Below are 21974 nucleotides of genomic sequence, written 5' to 3'. Positions count from 1 at the left end.
TATTGCTTATTTATTTATTATTATTATTTTGCTTGTTTTTTTTGTATTTACTGTGAATGGCCACCAGAAAATGAATCTCAGGGCTACATATGTATTTTGATAATAAACTTACTTTGAACTTTGAGATAACATAGTGATGGTTAATAACTTTCCGTTGAAGCTACATGTATTCTCCAGATCACCTGTACGTCCAGAAACTGTAGGATTAGAGTTTAAACGAGCTTGTTCGAAGTGCGTTATGGGAGTTGTAGTTCTTTGTGGATCGGTGAGCCGAATCCCGAAAGGTCGGGACTACAATTACCAGATGTCTCATCCGATGAGCGAACGCCCGCTCAGTTTGTTGGAGAGAGCGAGTGCTGCTACACTGTACTTGTTCCCGGAGTAGGGAATATGTTGGGAGCCAGAGCTCGGTTGAGGTTCGCGCTCCGTCTGCATCGGAGCTACAGCCATGGCGTAACGGTAATGAGTGGATCAGGGGCCTGAGGTTTCTGGGCTGGGAGTAAATGGCAGGATTTGTTGTGGTGGGGAAATAGTATTGTATTAGTAAACACGAGTGTTGTCGAATTAGGAGGGAGTATTGCACAACTCCTGGGGTCATGCTTAATAGGGAATATTTCCAGTTCAAGAACTGCATTCATTGTTTGTTGTGGGGAGTAATACGAGATTTTTTGATGCGCATTATCAGTTCAAAAGCATAACATTATCTTTTAAGGGCTGTTATTGTATGGATAAGTTTTAACCCGATTAACATGTTTTCTGACCCATGGGCCCACGCACTGCTTGGCTGTTGATAGTGCAAGATTCAGTAAATTGACAGAGTGAGGCTTGGAGATGGAGGTGGGGGTGGGTGATTAAAACTTTTCATTTATAATGTCCCCTGCCTTTGAATGTAACTTCATCTTTGAAGAAGAGCAAATTATTAAAACAATGAAACTATATGCAAAGATGGTGTGTTTAAACGAGAGGAAGCAATACTGCACTCTTGTCCTCAGTTAACAAACGTGAAGGAGTAGTAAGTGTTCAAGGTCCAGAGAGGAGGTTCATGAGGATGATCCCGGAAATGAAATGGTTAATGTCTGAGGAGAGTCTGGTGGCTATGGGCCTGTACTCGCTGGAGTTTAAAAGAAAGAGGGGGATCTCATTGAGACATCGAATATTGAAAAGTCTAGATAGAGAGAATGTGGAGAGGATGTTTCCTCTAGAGGGTGAGTCTAGGACCAGAGGGCACAGCCTCAAAATAGAAGGTCGTCCCTTTAGAACAGAGATGAGGAGGAATTTATTTAGCCAGAGGGTGGTGAATCTGTGAGGTTCATTGCTGCAGATGACAGCGGAGACCAAGGCATTGGGAATATTTAAAGCGGAGGTTGATACGTTCTAGATTAGTAAGGTTGTCAAATATTGTGAGAGAAGGCAGGAGAGTGGTTTGAGAGGCATAATAAATCAGCCATGATAGAATGTCGGAGCAGACTCGATGAGCCAAATGGCCTCATTCTGTTTCTACCCTTATCAAATAGTAATCTTAAGTTAAGTTGGGTTTATTACCATGTGTATAATATATGGATACAGGTACAATGAAAAACTTGCAGAAGCAAAACGGGCATGTAGGTGCAGAAAACACAATATAAATTATACAAGACAGTGATGGGAGGGCGAAAAAACCTGGAAAACACGACCAGTGCAAAAAGACGACTAGAGACAAGTCTATGGTACTTGAGCTTTGTTCTTATTTATTATACCAGGAACATTGATTACTGTGCAGCTTTGTTAACTGCAGTGTTATAAAATGGAGATTAGATATTGTTTTGCTTGATAACTTGCTATTTGAATAATATATTTCAGTATTTGTGTAGAGTTTCCTTGCTTATCAGCTGTGCCATGAACCATCCAATCCTGTCATTCCCGAATTCAGATCAATGGGATTTTTTATTAAAGTGTTTTTTGTTCATTGCCAACTTGCAGTGATTATGACAGGTGCTGTCCAAGATGTTAAGTTGTGCAGGTCCACATCTATTCCCATTCCTCATCAGCTTGGTCAACCATTCACTCTTAATCCTTTGTATTTCTTTGTGACCAATTAAGACATCTGGGGATGTCAGAGACTTTTTGAATGGTGTGTGGTTAGTGGTAAGCACTGGAACTTTGTCCACAGGTGGAAGGCTGTGATTTTGAACTTGTTAAGCACAAGATTGCTGGCTTTGGTGTAGATGCTCTGTGTGAAATTTTATAATTTTGCTCTTTTGGCAATAAACTGTAAACTTGGTATGGGGAACATTGAGCCTAATAAACTCCTTTGCTGTAATTAGTAGCCCTGATCAGTGTGAAGGTCCATGGGCCTATGTTCTTTATGTATCTGTAATTCACTAAATGTTGGCTGGTCTGTTTTAGGACATCTAGGATCAGAGGCACAGCCTCAGAATGCAAGAACATATGTCCCTTTACAACAGAGATGAGGAAGAATATTTTTTTGCCAGAGGGTAATGAATCTATGGAATTCATTGCCACAGACAATTGTGAAGGCCAAGTCACTGGGTATATGGGTTCTTGGTTAGTAAGGTCATCCAATTTATGGGGACAGGGCAGGAGAATAGGGTTGAGGGAGGTAATAAATCAACCATGATGGAATGGTGGAGCAGACTCAATGAGCTGAATGGCTAATTCTGCTCCCTCCTTGGTCTTGTAACCTGACTGGGTACTTTCGTACAGTGCTTTATTACTGCACTAAGAACAAGGAATGGATTCAGATGTCATTCTTGAATTTGAATCATGTTTTTGTTTTACAAAGTATTCACAAAATTGCTGGGCTGCCTTAAATGTCCAGCTACTTCTCTACTTCTGTAATATTCTATAATGAAGAAAATCAGCATCCTTTGTCTGAATGATGTGTGTGTCATTACAATGTAAATGAGCCAACGCAACAAATTTCCTTCTTCATGCCTGCTGTATCTAATTGGTTAATGGTTGTTCTAAATCGAAGTCATGTTCCTCTGCTCTCCTCCATTTATCTCTTAAATTGATGAATGTTTGTTTCCTATACTTAACAACGGAAGTATCCACGGCCATCTGCAATACAGAATTTCAAAGACTTTTGGCCTTTTGGGTGAATACATTTCTGCACATCACAGTCCTGTTTGGCCATCTCTTTATCTGTAATAGTGGTTCTAGACTCTGTAGCTAGAGGAATCATCCACTGTACTGTCAAGCTGTTGAAGATTTTTCTTCAGTACAATCACCTGTCAGTTGAAAACTCTGACTAGTATTTGGTCTACTTAATTTTTTTCTTCTAGGAAGTCCTCTTATTTCAGGAGAGTCTAATGCATTTTCTGAGGCAGGAAGGACATCTCTTTATTTGAGGCCATTAACACTGATAAATAATATTTCTATAATATATGCTATTATACATTTGCTTTCTTTGTGTTTGCAACCCCTGAATGTTGGCGTTCCATAGATTATGCACCAAAATGCAAAGACCAGCACACCTTGTATCATACATTGTATTTTAACTGAAAAGACCTTTTCTCCTCTGGAAGTAAGTACCTATGATAAACTTCCAAGTTATAAATTTCCAACTTGAAAATTAGCAATCTGACAATATATTGTAAATGTTCCTTTGATTCGTTGAGCCCCACCTCCAACTCCAAGGCATATGTGTACCATAAACAACTTTGGACACTTTGCATTCAATACTTCCATCTTGATCAATTGAGAATGGGTGAGACCAGCCCAAAAGTAACTTACTTATTTTTATCTCCTGTTAACCAAACTTCACACTATATATTTTAATGAAGTTTTAATTTTTTACTTTATCAAATAATTTTGAAAAAATCTAATTAAGTTTCATCCATAGGTCTGCCTCGTACATTTTCCCAGTTACATACCTCAAACATTCTTGATTATTTGTAAAACATATACCCTTTCAAAAGGAGCTTGTTCCTTTTTTGATCAAGAAATCTTTCTTGCATGCTTTCTTTACACTTTTTGTAAGTGAGGCCTTCTCACCCTATGTTAGGATTAAGCGTCCCCCATGATTCTTCTACAGGCTGTCCTCAGGTTAAGAATACCCAATTTAGGAATATTTCTACCTATGAGTGTGCTCCAATCATAAATTCAAAACGTTTTTATTTGTATGAATGTCAGAACTAGCTCATTTGCTGTCACTTCCATTCATTGCAATACTGTGGAGGTTTAGGTACTGTATCAAGTAATCTTTGTGTGTTTTCTGAAAAATTGACTTAAGGACATTGATAAAACAGAACTCATTCATTACCCCGGATGCCCTGTATTACCCTTGTTGCATGAACTCTGATGTATATCCTGTTGAACACTACAACTATTGCCTTTTGAAACATGAGAACACATCAGGAACAATACCAGTGTCCCTAACGAGAATTAAATAAAAATAATAAAGCAAACTAGCTAAGGTCGAACTGTTGTCGCTGATCAACTGAACTGTGACATCTTCCTCTTGTTCCTCAATCACACTTTATGTACTTGTACACAAGAACAGCATGGCCTCATCAGCAAACTGTTCTGAAATTTGAACAAAGTCCGGCAATTTTTAGACAGATTCACTAGTTAGAGTCAGATATTGACCAATTGGTTACCTTGTGGATGTCAAATTCCTTATTTGCATGATCAAACCACAGTAATACGGGTATTAATAGCCAATAGAATCTCCACATAAAAACCACTAATACTTCAGAATGAGTATAGTAATTAGTAGAGTCGGCTGCGGTCGGGTGCTTCCAATGCATTGGCAAGTTTGTGGTGCTTCCATCCGCGTGAGATGATGGGGCTATCGGGACTTGAGACTTTTTTTACCGTGCCCATGGTCTGCTCTTTATCAAATTACAGTATGGCTTTGCACTGTTGTGACTATGTTATAATTATGTGGTTTTGTAAGTTTTAGTCTTGGTTTGTCCTGTGTTTCTGTGATATCATTCTGGAGGAACGTTGTATCATTTTTTAATGCATGCATTTCTAAATGACAATAAACGAGGACTGAGTGTCCTCATAATCTAATCTAATCTAATTGACCAATAGCAAGTGTCATGCTAGAAACCTTCATTTACACATCCTTGTCTTGGTATGGCAAATGGCTACAGCCCCATGCTATACAAAGGGAAGCTAAGCTCTTCAAAGATGTTTCTTACTTGGAGTGACTGCACACCATCTGTAAACCATCCTTGCCTGGACATCATCTTAACCTTTGCTTTGTTTCAACTTCCACACTACCATTACTAGAGCTAGTGATAGTTTGAATAGATCCATTCTGAAGCAAATCAAGTCTTGAATGTCTTGAGGGTTTTGAATCTAATCCCACTCATTCCCTCCCTCTCAAGTGTTGTAGGAAGCAGACATGGTCGGATTGACCATGTGTATTATCAGGTCACCGTCAATGGGCAATAAATTAGATTGCTTTGGTAGCGATGATTATAGCTCCATACCAGCCCTGGAAAAGTAGTTTATTTTGATCATGCCTGATTGAAAGTGTGCATATTCCTTACCCTGACATCAAGTCATGAAGATAGACGAGATGGAGGGACTGCAACAATGGTGTACTTCCCTAGTGAATTTGTAAGGGAACATTTACAGATAGTTAATACTGCTCTTACTATTTTTGGAGTTGGTTGATTCCATTTCGTGCCCTCTCACAACCATGTGAGGATTAAACTTTCTCTGACTTGAGCACAACGGTGTGGCGGGGGATGTCAGATTAGATGGCAACCTCTTTGACATCAGGAGGCTCCACGCAACCACCAAACTCCGTAGAGAGCGGGTCCTGGAGCTGCAGTATGCAGACGACTGTGCTTTTGTGGCCCATGCTCTGGAGGATCTTCAGACTGTCCTTGCTGTGGCAGTGAGAGTGTACAGCAGTATGGGGCTGACTGTCAATACCACTAAGACAGAAGAGCTTTGCCAATGGAGTACCAGTGTCCCACCCACTCTACCTGCCTTCACTGTTGGTGATGAAAAGCTGTCAGTAGTGCCATCTTTCAAATCTCTGGGGAGCATTCTCTCTGACGATAGCAGCATTGACAACGACATCCAGAGCCACATTGAGCAGGCATCAGCTGCCTTTGGGAGACTTTCGTGTAGGGTCTTTCAAAACAGGAGCCTTCGTCCCTCCACAAAGGTCACCATATACCAATCGGTCTGTGTCACCACCCTCCTTTATAGCTGCGAAGGTTGGGTAACCTACAGCCATCACATCCAGTCCTTGGAGCGCTTCCACATAAGCTGCCTCCAATGCATCCTGGGAATTACCTGGCGTGGGCGGGTGCCTCACACTGAAATACTTGTAAAGACCAACTGCAGAAGTATCGAGGCCATGATCACCCAATGTCAGCTGCAGTGGCTGGGGCACGTAATAAGGATGCCCCCATGTCAGTTCCCCCGCAGAGTGTTATACGGCCAGCTACATCATGGTCGACGCTCAGCTGGAAGGCCAAAGAAGCACTATAAGGATCAGTTGAAGAATGCTTTAAGGAAGTGCAAGATCAGACCCGAGGACCTGGAGGATGTTGCTGCTGACCGTACCACTTGGTGACAACTGTGTAGGGACGGGGTTCATATTCTGGAGATGGAAAGAACAACCAGAAGCCAGCAGAAGAGAGCCAGGAAAAATGCAGCCATGGTTGCCACCACTACTACATACTCCCTCTTGCCCCTTCTCTGCTCCTCACCTGCCCATCACCTCCCTTTGTCCCCCCCTTCCATGTTCTACTCTTTCCTATCAGATTCCTTCTTCAGCCCTTTACCTCTTCCACCTACCATCTCCCTGCTTCTCACTTCATCCGCTCTCCCCCACCCACCCCCCTTCCCCATCACAGGTCAGTTTGTACTCCTTCCTCTCACCCACTTTCGTAGTCTGGCTTATTGCCTCTTCACGTCCAAAGCAACACACACAAAATGCTGGAGGAACTTAGGACAGGCAGCATCCATGGAAATGAACAAACAGTCAACATCTTGAATTGAGACTGTTCTTCAGGACGGGAAGAGAAGGGGGAAGTACAGAATTAGAAGGTGGGGGTAGGGGAAGGAGGATAACCAGAATGTGGTAGGTGAAGCCAGAGGGTGGGAAAGATAAATCTGATCAGATAAAAAGAATCGATTAGGAGAGGAGAGTGGACTGTAAGGAGAAATGGAAGGAAGATGGGACCTGGGAGAGGTGATAGGCAGGTGAGAAGAGTTAAGAGGCCAGTGTGAGGAATAGAAGAAGAGGGGAGGGGAAAGAGAAGTCAGTATTCGTGCCATCAGATTGGAGGCGACCCAGATGGAATACAGAGTGTTGCTCCTCCACCCTGAGGGTGGCCTCATCGAGGCCGGGAAGTTCTGCTTTTGGCAGATGGAGTGGAGGTGCATGTCCAGTTCTGATGAAGGGTCGACCCGAAATGTTGACAGTTTATTCTCCATAGAGGCTGCCTGACCTGCTGAGTTCCTCCAGCACTGTGTGTGTGTGTGTGTGTGTGTGTGTGTGTGTGTGTGTGTGTGTGTGTGTCTCACCATGAGATCTGTGCATGTTTGGCATGGCAAAACTGTAGTCAGTGAGTTAGCAAATGATGGTGGGTGGGAAGGCCTCTTCAAAATGCAAGTGAAATTCATGTAAATGTATTTTCAGAAGAACTTACTTTTATTTTTGGAAGCGCAGGATTCCTCTGCACTAGAGTCAGAAAGTGATATCTACCGCACAGTAAGTTTCTCTCACTATCAGCCACGGATCTTTAACTTTAATTATTTACAACAGTTATTCAGTTTATGAAACTTTATCTATATAGGTCTCAATATTAAATAAAGTGAAAGGTGAGGTAATTGTAGTTAAGAGCTGCTTACGTCTGTGTTTTAGGATGAAAAACATACACGTGAATAAACTGGGAAACTTCAGGCTTTTAAGTTGTTAGACAGAAATGGGATCATTTTAGTCATGGAAAAATGATTTTTGTTTGATAAAACATAAGAGGCCTGAGGGCAACTTCTCCACAAAGAGGTCAGTGTAGATGTGGAACAAGCTGCCTGGGAAATGGTTGAAACAGATACAACAACAAATTTAAAAGATATGTGGACAGGAAGGATTTAGTGGGGTATGGACCCTGGTGAGTGCTGTAAAACAGAGGGATTGGGGAGATACAAGTGCGTAGTTCATTGGAAGTGGCATTAGAGGTACAGGGTGTGTGAAGAAAGTATTTTGCATGCTGCCTTCGCAGTCAAAGCTTTGTGTATAAGAGTTGGGAGGTTATGTTACAGTTGTTGCAGATGTTCATAAAACTATTCTTGGAGATTTCTGGACAGTTTTGGTCACTCTATTGTAGGAAAAATAACACTAATCTGGAAAGGGTGCAAAGACGTGCTGCCAGAATGTGAGGGACTGAGTTACCAAGAGGTTGGGTAGGCTAAGACTTCATTCCTTGTGATGTAGGAGAGTGAGGGTTGGTGACCTTACAGAGGAGCATAACATCATTAAGGGCATAGATAGAATGAATGCACTGAGTCCTTTTCACTGGGAAGGGGAGCCAAAAACTAAATGGCATGGGGTGGGGGGCAGGTTTAAAAGGAACCTGAGAGACAACTTCTCGCAGAGGGTGAGCTGTTTGTGGATTGAGTTGCCCAAGGAAGTGGTTGAGCTAGGTACAATAATAATTCTTAAAAGGTATTTGGGTAGGAGAAGTTTAGAGTGTTATGTGGGCACAGGGTTCAAGCTTGATGAGTAGAAACATAGACAATAGGTGCAGGATTAGGCCATTCGGCCCTTCGAGCCTGCACCGCTATTCAGTATGATCTTGGCTGATCATCCAACTCAGAACCCTGCACCTGCCTTCCCTCCATACCCCCTGATCCCTTTAGCCACAAGGGCCATATCTAACTCCCTCTTAAGTATAGCCAATGAACTGACATCAACTGTTTCCTGTTTCCAATACCTTGGTAGGCTTGAAAGATGTGGACTAAAGGGCATGTTTCCAAACTGATTTACTCTGACTCAGATGATAAGTTGCCTCATGAAACAATTACAAATGCACAATATTGGGTGTACTGTATTCTCAGGGACAAATATCCAGGCAAGTTTTCAGTTAAGAAACTGTAACGAGTGGAGTATTATAGAGCCACGTGACACGTAAACAGGCCGTTCAGCTCAACCTGTCCATGCTGACCAGAGTTCCCACTTGAGCCTGCCCCATATGCCTGCGTTTGGCCAATATCCTCTAAACCTTTCCTATCCATGTACTTGCTGAAATTATTTTATAATTATACCCCCCTCTACAGCTTCCTTTGACAGCGTGTCCCATATACCCACCAAGTGCGGTGAAGTTTTAAAAAAGCTTGCCCCTGAGGTCCCCTTTAAATATTTTCCCTCGCACCTTAAACCTCTGCCTCTGGATTAGATTTCCCCACTTGGGAACAAGACTCTGACCATTCACCTTGTCTATACCCTCACTTTAAACCTCTTTAAGATCTCCTCTCAGCCTCCTTCAGTCTGCGGGGAGGGGGGGGAGAAAAAGCTCAGTCTATCCAACTTATCTTTATAGTCCAATACCTCCATTTCAGGCAACGTTCTTCTGAATCTTTTCTGCACCCTCTTTAATCACATTCTTCCTCAAGCATAGTATTCAGAACTGCACCCAGTACTCCAAATGTGGTCTCTCCAATGTCTTGTACAGCTGTAACATGATGTCCAAGTTCTTAGAACATAGAATTACAGGAATTGATTCCAGATTGTATCTATTCCCCATTTTGGATGTGGGATCAAGTATGATATATCCAAGTTGTCTGTTGATATAAAGCTGGGTAGCAGTGTTGTCTGTGAGGAAGTGTACGGATCATGGGATTCATAGGTAAATGAATAGGCAAATATATCATAGATAGAATGTAATGTGGAAGAATGTGGTTGTCCACTTGGTTTAAAAATAAAGTAGGCAGAATATTTGTTTTTAAATGGTGAAGGACTAAACAGTGTTGGTCTTCAGTAGGAACTGGACATCCTTGTGTGCACCACTGAAAGTTCACGTGCATGTTTAGCAAGCAGTTAGAAAGGCAAAGAGGATTTAAGAGTTTATTTAGCTGTCTTGTTTATATAGGGTCCCAGTGCAACTACATATGAAATATTGGGATTTTAGAGAAGGATTATCAGATTGCTTCCTAGGTAAGTGGGGTTGCTGTTTGAGGAGAAACTTAAGTAAGCAACCTAACTGGCTTTAGAAGAATGAAAGGGCAGCTCATTGTGTTTTACAAATTTACTCCAGAGTTTAACTGAGCAGATGTCCAGCTGATGCTTTACCTGACTGGGAACATGGCCTCAAACCGAAGCGTTTACCGTTCAGGACAGACAGAAACACTTTCTTTGCCCAGCGGTTAGTGAATCTTTAGATTTCTCCATCCTGAAAAGATGAGGAGGCTCAGTATTCAAATACAATGAAGGCTTAAACTGGGATCCCACAGGGGTTACAAAGATTGTGTTAATTAGGCAGGCAAGTGAGAGGAGAGCAAGATCAAATCAGCCCAGCCATTATCTTACTCAATATGGAGTGTCAAAGTACAGTAGGACCATATACTACCTCAAGATTAGTTTCCTTGCAGGCATTTATGGCCTATTCTTGTTCTTATTCAACTGAATAATTATTGAAAATTTGGCAGCAAATTTGCAGGAGCACAAACATGAGAATGATTGGGTAAGGTGTTCTGATGTTAAATGTGGGAAAAAACTATTGCCAGGGCCCTAAGGTAAAATTCTAGGAGTTTTAAAATTCTGAGGCAGGCAGCTTCCGTGTATCATCTACCTCAGCATTCAAGATTTTGTGCTTATGCTTCTGGAATGGGACAAGACTGACCTTTGGAATCTGGAGGACTACCCTCAATTCGTACTTGGTTACAGTTGCGTCCTTTGGTTAATGCAGTGTTGTAAAGAGATCTGCTTATCAGGGAATGCAGTGCTGAGCCATCGTAACAACACTTTGTAAATGTGGGAGATTAGTTACCAAGTTCAACACTTTTTAATCATAGAGATTTTTTTAAATGGTGAAAGACTGGAGCTGCATGGGGCCCTATATAAATAAAACAAGACATCTATACTCAAATTATCTTTGCCTTTTTAACTGTTTGCTGAACATGTTAGCTTTCAATGGTTCACACAAGGATGTCCAGATCCCACACTGAACACCAACACCTTTCAATCCTTCACCATTCTAAAAAAACAAAAGACTGGATTATTTTTGTAATTTGTCAATGACAATGTCACTTCATTCATAAGCTCTCAGCTGTTCAACATAACCATGCTTTACTGTGGAATTATAATATTAGGAAGAAATATTCTTTTGGAATCAGGAATTTTGTGTAAGGGATTGAAGACATTTAGAAATCCCATTCTCTCTTCTGCATAGTTAACATTCGTTAGAATATTGAGAATGGATTTTCTTGAGATGGACTTCACTCTTGCTCCATATCCCCTGAATGGTATTGGCATCTTGGCAGATCCAGGAAAGCCCAGACATTGTGTGCCAACAGACAAGACACCTTTGGAGGGGTATTTTATGTATATTAAAGCTGTAGAATTTGTAGCCCAGAATGAAAATATTTGGCCATTTGTGTTTTTGACTTTTTGAAGGAAGTGTCCAAACATCCTATTCTGCCATACTGAAATCTTTCCTCGGTGTAATTACCAATCCACCTTTTGAAAGCAGCAGATGAATTTGAACTTTTTCCTGCAGTTAGACCTGCTCCCCCTTGTCATTGACCATAAAAAAAGGGAAGAATTATCAAGAGTTGAGATATCTACCTTGTGTAAAGTTAGTGCCAGGCACTCTCCAGACCGTGTGAAAGTTGCTTGTACCTCTTTGATTTCTTCTTCTTCGATGTCTACACTTCGATTCTATATGTGAATGTCTACCTGTGCTGTACCTGAATTATAGGGACCGGTTGAATAGGTTAGGATTTTATTCCCTAGAGTGTAAGAGAATGGGGCGGGGGGGAAGATTTGATAGAAGTATACAAAATTGAGGAGTATAGATAGGGTAAATACAAGCTGGCTTTTTCCAAGTGAGGTTGGGTGAGACTAGAACTAAAGATTGTGGGTTAAGGGTGAAAGGTGAAATGTGTAAGGGGAACATGAGGGGGATCTTGTTCACTTAGAGAGTGGTGAGTGTGGAATGAGATGCCAGTGAAATTGATGGATATGGGTTTGAGTTCAACAATTAAGAAACTACATTGATGGGGGGGCGGGGGGGGGGACGGAAGGCTGTGGTGCAGGTGCAGGACAATGGGACTAGACAGAATAATAGCTTGGCACAAACTAGATGGGCCCAAGGGCCTCCTTCTATGTTGTAGTTCTCTGACTCTAAACATTTGAACAAAACTGAGGATGATGATGTTAAACAAAGATGAGGAATAATATCCTGGCACTCATAAAAGGACAAATGTATTCATCTTGTAGAGGGTGAGAGAGCTGCCCATCAGGAACAAGGAACTGGTGTTGTGTTTTAGTGGGAAGAGGGGAAAGCATCTCTGATTCATCAATAACAATGTCCTTGAGCTTCCATGCATGACCCTCTTTGTGCGTGTCTCTCTGCTCAGGAATCTCTGAAGAAGACAGCACTGTTCCAGTTCCATCAAACTGAAGGTGCACGGATGGTGGAGTTTGCAGGCTGGAGTATGCCTGTGCAGTACAAGGACAGTCACATCAGTTCACACTTGCACACCCGCCAACACTGCTCGCTATTCGATGTTTCTCACATGCTGCAGGTAAGACCCGAGTCTGGATATCATACCTGGTGTATCAAGCAGCTCCCTACCTCATTGATTCAGAACTTCTAAGGCTTATTGGTGATACTGACCTCTGTGGACGGGGTAACAAACAAGGTACTGAGGAATAAATAGATTTTTGGAAACACGTGGCATGTCCAGTCTCTTTCTCTTCGATGTCTGCACTTCATTGAATACTATTCAAATACTATTGAGTATTGAAGGGCCTAGATAGAGTGGATGTAGAGAGGACGTTTCCCATAGTGGGAGAGTCTAGGACCAGAGGGCACAGCCTCAGATTACAAGTAGAGCCCTTTAGAACAGAGTTGAGGAATTTCTTTAGCCTGAGTGTGATGAATCTGTGGCCAGGTCATTGAGTATACTTAAAGCTGAGGCTGATAGGTTCTTGATTAGTAAGAGCATTGAAGGTTATGGGCAGAAGGCAGGAGAATGGGGTTGAGAGGGAAAATAAATCAGAAAAAAATGTGGAACAGAGTCCATGGGCCCAACAGCCTAATTCTGCTCCAATGTATTATATTTTTATAGACAATAGGTGCAGAAGTAGACCGTTCGGCCCTTCGAGCCTGCACCGCCATTCTGAGATCATGGCTGATCATCTACTATCAATACCCGGTTCTGCCTTGTCCCCATAACCCTTGATTCCCCTATCCATAAGATAGCTATCTAGCTCCTTCTTGAAAGCATCCAGAGAATTGGCCTCCACTGCCTTCTGAGGCAGCGCGTTCCACACCTCCACAACTCTCTGGGAGAAGTTGTTCCTCCTCAACTCTGTCCTAAATGACCTACCCCTTATTCTTAAACCATGCCCTGTGGTACTGGACTCTCCCAGCATCTGGACCATATTTCCTGCCTCTATCTTGTCCAATCCCTTAATAATCTTATATATCTCGATCAGATCCCCCCTCAATCTCCTTAATTCCAGTGTGTCCAAGCCCAGTCTCTCTAACCTCTCTGCGTAAGACGGTCCGGACATCCCAGAAATTAACCTAGTGAACTTTTATGTCAGATAACATTTGAGAGGAAAGGTAAAACTGAATTACTATTATAGATGACTAACCTTGCAACAGAACTGTCCAGTTCTGATATAAACGGAAGAAGTGAACTACCGAAAGATGCTATAGAAAATGTATGGCTGCTTGCCTTTGCTGGTCAGGGCATTGAGTATAAAAGTTACAGAGTCATGTTGCAGCTGTGTTAAATTGGTTAGGCAACATTGTTAAGAAGGGATTTAAACAAACACACGAACCGGCAAGGAGTGGAGGGATACAAACCACTTGTGCAGTTTAAGTTGACATTATGGTCAGTACAGACATGGTGGGCCTTGGACCTTGTTCCTGTGTTGTGCTGTTCTAAGTTCTGTACTTTGTTGAAGTCTGTGAAACTTAAGAGCTTCCTTCGGAATCATGTCGATGGTACTAGGCAGATTAATAGTTCAGCATGGACTAGATGGGCTGAAGGTCCTGTTTCTGTGCTGTAGGGTTCAGTGATTGACATGCTGCTCCACACGGTGGGTCTTGTGGGAACAGAACAGAACTCCAGTAGCTTGGAGTGAGATTGAGAAAGTGATCGGCAACTGAAACGAGAGGGTGAATAGTTTCTTTTTCCACAGATGTGCTTGACCTGTGTGTTTCCAGCATTTTCTATTTTTACTTTAGATTTCCGGTTTTCAGTTGAGGTAGTGAGGATATTTTGGACCCAGTCCCACAAACAACCTGAAGAATGGTTCCTCCAACTTTTTGTTTGTGGGTTAGTCTGGATTTCTAGCATCTGCAGAATCTCTAGTGTTTTTGAAAAATAGTGGATAGGTTGTGATGATGATGGATGGAATGCAAATACTTTTTTTTTTAAAAAAAAGGCAACTTATGTCCTATTAACGAGTGGCAGAGAAGGAGAGGAATTTGTGAGCATTCAGTGAAGTTTTACAATTACTACAAAACTATCCTCAGTGGAATCAGTTACCAAGTTGCAGTTCTGAGAAGCTGTAATGATTAGCATTTCACAGATTATCAGGTTTGGAAAAGAGTAAAAAGTTCAAAGTAAATTTATTATCAAAGTACTTATATGTCACCATACAACCCTGAGATTCATTTTCTTGTGGGCATTCACAGTAAGTACAAAGAAACACAATACAATCTATGGAAAAACTACACACAAGACAGATGAACTTCCAACCAAAATGATTTTAAGAACACAAGAAAGTTTGCAGATGCTGGAAATCCAAAGTGCAACACACTGATACACACAAAGTGCTGGAAGAACTCAGCAGGTCAGGCAGTGTCTATAAAAATGAATAAATGGTTAAAGTTTCAGGGCAAAGGAAGGGGGAAGATGCCTGAATAAAAAAAGGTTGGGGAGGGGAAAGAGGCTAGCTGGAAGGTGATAGTTGAAGCCAGGTGAGTAAGAAAAGTCAAGGGCTGGAAAAGAAAAAATCTGATAGGAGAGGAGAGTGGACAGTAGGAGAAAAGGAAAGAGGAGAGGACCTAGGGGAAGTAATAGGCGGGTGAGAAGAAGTGAAAATTCATTGTGGGGAATAGAGGGAACTCTGGAATTAGTTTTGCTTAAGGAATGTGGAAGAAACTTCCAGCAACACAAGTTGGCTTAATTCAGTGCCTTTAATGTTATAATAAGATATCCTAAAGTGATTTTCATGAATATGATCAGAAAATAAATTTGTGTCTTTGATGGTAAATTACAGGGGCAAGGTTACACTGAGGTGGTCACGTACTTCAGGAGAGTAACTGAGCTTGGGTGGAATGCTGGTCCAAAGGGCCATTGGCTAGTGGGGACGGGAGTAGAGTTTTCTTCATTACTTAGGGGATTGTGGAGGGACTGAGGCATCATTTTCCTTTTGTGGGGTCAAATCCACATCCTCATTTAAGTAAGTAAAATAAATATCTATGCAATAATGTTTTGTGTTATGTACACTTTTTTTTGCCTTTTCATTTCCAGCGAATGGACAGGATAAAAGTACTGGAAAATTATGTTAACCAGTTTTTTTCTAATATCCCACCTGTGTATGTTAAGAATATAACTTTCTTATAACTGACATACTTGGAAGTGTTTTTGGCATCTCATGTATACGTGTTCTGTGTTTCAGAGCAAGGTGACTGGGAAGGATCGAGTGAAGTTCATGGAGAGCTTGGTGGTAGGGGACATTGCTGAACTCAAGGACAACCAGGTAAAGGTGGCTTCCTGTCATAAAATATCTGCCCACTGGTAATCTCTCCATCCCAACGCTGAATTGAATTAATAATAATAATAAATACTTTATTGATCCCAAGTGGGATATTCTTTCGTTACAGCAGCAACATTTAAAAACCGACTTAGCAGTGTGGAAACTTAACTAATGATAAAGTGCAGAATAGTAGTATACACAATAATAATTTACCTATGTGCAATAACCTGCAATAATGTACAATAATAATTTATGAAATAGTATGTAACCCCCACCCCGGCCACCCTCAGGTTCGCACGGCTCGCTGTCGTCTAAGGAAACAGCCTCAGCCCCACCAAACTGGGTAATTAGTTTGTGTGGATGCTGTGTGATGTACCCCACCCCGCCCAAATAACAGACAATACACCAGATATGATTAAATGATTTACAGTTTATAGATATTACTGGAACTATATAATTAAAAGAGAATAAAATATAAAAAGAAAATAAAAGGCGCCACACTTATCCAAGTTTTTTTCTTCGTGCACAAAACAGTTGGAGCTCAAGGACCTTCTTCTTCACCCTGCGACCCCTTGGACCACCTCGACCAGCCGCCTGGGACCATCAACAGTGGTCGACCAGACGCTCCACACGAGTCCGTTTCCGTCTCCCCCCCTCGACAAACACCTTCCTTGGGGTCCGACCCCGTTAACGGACATCACAGCACATTGTCCATCCTCTGTCTCGCTCTCCTGCCTTCTGCCCCAAAACCCCGCGCATACAGTATCTTCAAATACACCAAAAACGTAACAACTATCCCAATTGGTTAATAACATATTTCTTATCACACTCTAAACCAAAACAAGCTACTAGCGCAAACTTTCTCAGCGTTTAACACAACAAAGCCGCATTCCCTACATTAACATAACAAAGACGCCATTTTAATTAGCTTCCGCAGTAACATAAAAGCCGAAACCCCCTTACAAGTAAAACAGATGCTGTTGTACTGTGATGTGTGTTCTTGTGTTACACAGAGATGAACTGTTGTATATGTTTATTGCATTTGGTAGGAAAGATCCTTGTGACAGTGGAGCTGAATGAGTTTGTTTGAAAGGGTGCTGCGCTGTTTATTCAGTAGGTCATGGAGAACATGTGCCTGATTGTCTATAATGGATAACAGTTTGTTTAGTGACCTCCTCTCCACCACCAACTCAAAAGAGCCTGGGTTGTAGCTGAGGATGGATCCAGCCTTTTTGATGAGTTTACTTAGTCTTTTTGTATCACCAATGCTGCTCACCCAACAAAAAGCCACAAAGAAGACTGCACTCACTACAACAGACTGAGAAATGATCTCCAACATCCGCTGCACACATTGAAGGATCTCAGCTTCCTTAGAAAATAGAGTCTGCTCATCCCCTTCTTGTAAACAGCCTTGGTGTTGGTTTTCCAGTCAAGCCCATTGTCAAAGTGAACACCCAAATATTTGTACTTCTCCACCACCGCAACTTATTCCTCCCAGAATGTATGCAGGACTCGTGACGTCCTATTCCTCCTAAAATTGATCACGATCTTCCTGCTTTGGGCTACACTCAGGAGCAGGTGATTTCTCCTGCATTACTCCACAAACTTGTCCACCAGTTCTCTATACTCTGACTCCTGCTCATCTCTGATACACTTAACCACCGCAGAGTCATCAGGGAACTTCTGTAAGTGACAAGACTCAGATTTGTACTGAAAGTCTGAGGTGTACAGTGTGAACAGAAACAGAGACTGGGCAATCCCTTGTGGTGCTCTAGTGCAACTCTCCACCATCTCGGAGAGAGAACTACCCAACCATACAAACTGAGGTTCATCTGTCACGTAGTCAGTAATCCAGGAGTGGCTGGATTGTATTGAAGGCACGAGGGAAATCAAAAAATGTTATTCTCACAATGCCACCAGCATCATCCAGGTGGGAGAGAGCTCTCTGCAACAGGTAGATGACGGCATCATCCACTCCGACATGAGGTTGGGAGGCAAACTGTAGAGGGTCAAATAAAGATCTCACCTGCAGTCCAAGGTAAGTCAGGACCAACCTCTCCAACACCTCCATCACATGAGATGTGAGGGCAATTGGTCTGTAGCTATGTTCCCTCACGCACACACACATTTTTCAACCAGCGCACAAAGGAAATTAATGTGCGGGCAAAAGGTTAGTTACCTAAAATAATGTAGTAATTAATAATTATACTTATTGAAAATAATCTCTTAGCTAAATATTTCTGTTAACTAGTTAGTCAGTTTTTCAAATGCCACAATGCACATCACTAATTTATGTCACCTTACCTTTCCTGTTCCTGTTGATGAACTGGCTGCACTGTGCAAGATTCTGCAAAAGACTGGCCTGACACCGATTGATTCACTTCATTTTGCGCAAGCCAAAATTAACAAGATAAGAAAGCAGTATCTGGGAGACAATGTTTTGTGGAATGACAAAGTTAAGGTTTTGCTAAGCCAACAACATGAAGAAAACGTCATAGTAGATACAAGTTCGCTGTTGACTTTTATAAATAGTCTTTGTGTTCATTTAGGAGAAAGGTTTCCTGAAGATGAGGTACAAGAATGGTCAGCTTTTGATTTCTCCACAATTGTTGATTGTGACTTCACATTTGGCGATGAACAAGTTAATGCCTTATGTCTAAAATATCATGATTTTCTAGCTGAAAATATTGTAATAGTTAGACAGTTTAATGATTTCAAATTTTCCGTGCAAGAAAAAATTAAATCCAAACTGATTTCAAACTTTTCTCAAATGGTGGCATTTGTACTTCAAAATGAACAGTTTTGCGACCTTGCACAGTTGATGGACATTGGGGAAACCTTTCTTGCGTCTAGTGCAGACTGTGAACGAGGTTTTAGCCTAATGGATCAACTCAGAAACCAGCTGAGAAACTGTTTAGGTGAATGTCATTTGGATATGTTAATGAGAATCAAAAGCTTTCAATTGGATGGAAGTTCTATTAGTCTAGATAGAGTTTACAAAGAATGGGTAAATGCCAAAGACAGGAGAGAGAAAAAAATAACTGAGTGACTGAAATATACATGTTATTTTGTTGTTACTCTGTGCAGTTTTATGTCAAATATTTTGTAAACCTACATAAACTGTGCCATGTGCACATACTTTTGTCACAGGAAAAAAATTTGCACAACTTAAGATTTTTGCGCACACTGACTACTAAAAATTAGAGGGAACATTGGTCTGTAGTCATTAAATTCAGATGGAGTTGCCTTCTTGGGTGCAGGAACCAAGCAGGAAGTCTTCCATAGCACCGGTATCTTTCCTTGACTCAGACTTGGGTTGTAAAGGTGCTGCAAAATACCAAACAGTTGGCACACATAGGCTTTCAGTACCCAGGGGCTGATACCATTCAGGCCTGCAGCCTTGCCTTGATGTAGTCTCTCCAGCTGTCTCTTAACCTGACCTGTGGCCTCAGCCAGGTTGGGGAGGGTGGTCATCCCCATGGAGGCAGGATACTCCAAGGTTGGGAGGTTTGGAACGCAAGCACTCACCAGAGGGAAAGAAGAAGTGGAGGGAGAAGGCTTTGGGGGCAGGGAGGGTGTGTAGTTTGGGCAAGTGGGGGGGGGGGGGGGACAGCAGGAGGTCCTGTGCTGAACCTGTTGAAAAACAAGTTCAACTCATTGGCCCTATGCAGGCAGCCTCGATCTTCCTTTCCTTAACCTTGAAGTCACTGATCAGCTTCATGCCCGACCACACGTCCCTTTGCTATTCTGCTGGAACTTGTACTCCAGCTTCCTCTTGTAGGATTCTTTGCACTCTCTCAGCTTTACCTTCATTTCTCTTTGTACTCATCTCAGTACTTGTCTGTCTCCAGACCCAAGGCTTTATTCTTCTTATTCAAAAGTTCTTTCAAGTCGCTGGTGATCCAGGGCTTGTTGGGGAAGCAGTGTACAGTCCTACAGGCAAGATGGTGTTCTCACAGAATTTGATATAGTCTGTGATACAGTCAGTCATTTTGCTAATGTCCTGCCTGTGTGGCTCACGTAACACATCCCAGATCATCAACTGGGTGAAAGATGCTCTTTGGTCGGCCCAAAACTTGATGATCTTCCAGCACATCGAGATGTCCGTGGGAGAATGCTGCCGACTGGCACATTCTCGGCTGCAGGAGTTCGTGCTGAAACTTGGTGCAGCCACCGCAAGGGCCCGCTGGGGAAGGACCACGGTTTAGGGTTCTTCTCCCGCGGGAGTGGCAGGGGTCGGTGGCGGGGAGTATACCCCTCAACAATGGTGTGGAAAGATGAAACAACAGAGTGCCACGTGGGTGGCTAAAAGTGTAGAAATGTGTAGACCGTAATGGAAACATCTGTAAAGGATTGACAATCATTGAATGGTTTATTGTAAGTAATTTTATTTTTGAATAAAGTATATTTTGCTAATTTAAAAAAATTATACTATATCAAGCGCTGCTGTGGCAGATCATGAACCTGATGACCTTTCGGTCTGCCCAAAGGTTGTTGGTCTGCTAGCACATTGAAATGTCCTCGGAGGAATGCTACTGACTGCCACGTTCCAGGCTGCAGGAGTACGTGCTAAGGGATGCAATGAAGCTTGGTGCAGCCACCACAAGGGCTCAGTGGGGGAGGACCACAGTACAGGGTTCTTAAACTACAGAGAGGGCCGGGTTGGGTGAGGAGCCTCTTCATTATTGTAGTAGTTTACCACCTCAGGGGACCACATGACTGGCAATAGACCTATCGGTTTTAAGGAATGTCATAGAATAGTACAGAAGCATTGACTATTATTTTAAGAATGAAAAGGCATTGCAAGGTTTATTCTTGTAGATATTTTTTATCCTGAATAAAGTTTATGATGTATATGAATAATATAGTATTTTATGTATTGCATAGTATTGCTACTGCATTACAACAAATTTCACAATTACAGTGGATTCCAGCTAATTGGGACATTGGTTAATCAGCACTACTACTACAATGTCGACTCAGGCCTACGGGGCCGGCGTCGGGCACGATGATGGACTCTCCACTTCTCCCTCTCCCTCATCAATGCCTCGCTAGTTGCAGTCTTCTCGCTTCGATTTTAGTGGAGAGCATCGGTAGGATCTTATAGAGCTCAACGTACATCATGTGCTGTTGCCAAATCACATCAAGAGCCATCCGGAGCATTCGTGTATAGCAACCATCTAGAGACTTTCACATAGTCTTGGTGAATGTCCACGTCTTGCATCCGTACGTGAGAATGGACCCTATGACTGTTATGAAAATCCTCTTTTTAAGCCCTCTGGTCAGGTTTGACTTCCAGATTTCCTTCATGTCGTTCATAGCCCTCCACGCCAGTGCCTTCCATATCTTTATGTCCTTCTCCGAACTCATCATTCTTGACCCGAGGTACTTGTAGTCAAAGACTTTCTTAATGGTATCATTCTCTACGGTCTTGAGAGTACCTTCGTTGCGGTTAAACGCCACGTACTCTCTTTTTAGCATTTAGGTGAAGTCCAACTTTATTGCACTCATTTTCCACTTTTGTCAGTAGCTGCTGTGCTTCCTCCATCTGGTCAGAGAGCAGGACTATGTCATCTGCAAAATCAAGATCTGTGAGTGTAACTGGTCTGACCGTTTTGGTTCGCCCTGGTTTTATGGTAAAACCAAGCTTGTCATGATCTTTGGTAGCTTGATGCAGAGCGTAATCAAGGACGACTATAAAGATGTAGGGTGCCAGAGTGTCTCCTTGCAGCACTCCAGCTAGGAGCTCGAACACTGCTGTTTCTCTGGTGATACAACTTTCGCCGTGGTTTTGGCATAGCTGGACTCTATTGCTGTCAGTAGACGGTCTGGTATTCCATAAGCTTTCAGGATCTTCAGCATTTTACCTCGGTGAATGGAGTCAAAAGCTTTGCGAAAATTGATGTAAGTAAGCACGGCTGGTAGGTTGTTCTTCTTGACTTCCTCGATGATCCTACGAAGAGCAAGTATTTGCATTACTGTTGTGCGCTTCTGCCGAAAACCATTCTGATTGAATCTTAGCTTAGGGGCAATGGCGGTGCGAGTCCTGTTCAAG

The 21974-nt window shown here is 42.2% G+C and overlaps 1 protein-coding gene across 1 annotated transcript in view; it reads left to right on the top strand.

The window, feature by feature from the left end:
- Positions 1 to 288: 288 nt before the first annotated feature.
- Positions 289 to 21974, top strand: part of amt (aminomethyltransferase) — a 56608-nt gene continuing 34922 nt past the window's right edge. Inside the window, exons 1-3 of the mRNA XM_072280673.1 lie at positions 289 to 459; positions 12556 to 12723; positions 15842 to 15922. Coding sequence (XP_072136774.1) covers positions 391 to 459; positions 12556 to 12723; positions 15842 to 15922 — 318 coding nt within the window. The 5' untranslated portion in view covers positions 289 to 390. The remainder of the gene's footprint in view (positions 460 to 12555; positions 12724 to 15841; positions 15923 to 21974) is intronic.

Source organism: Mobula birostris, chromosome 16 (assembly GCF_030028105.1).
Source record: "Mobula birostris isolate sMobBir1 chromosome 16, sMobBir1.hap1, whole genome shotgun sequence".
Lineage (NCBI taxonomy): Eukaryota > Metazoa > Chordata > Chondrichthyes > Myliobatiformes > Myliobatidae > Mobula > Mobula birostris.
Note: the sequence above shows the minus strand (reverse complement) of the source record. Positions and strands in the feature narration are given on the sequence as shown.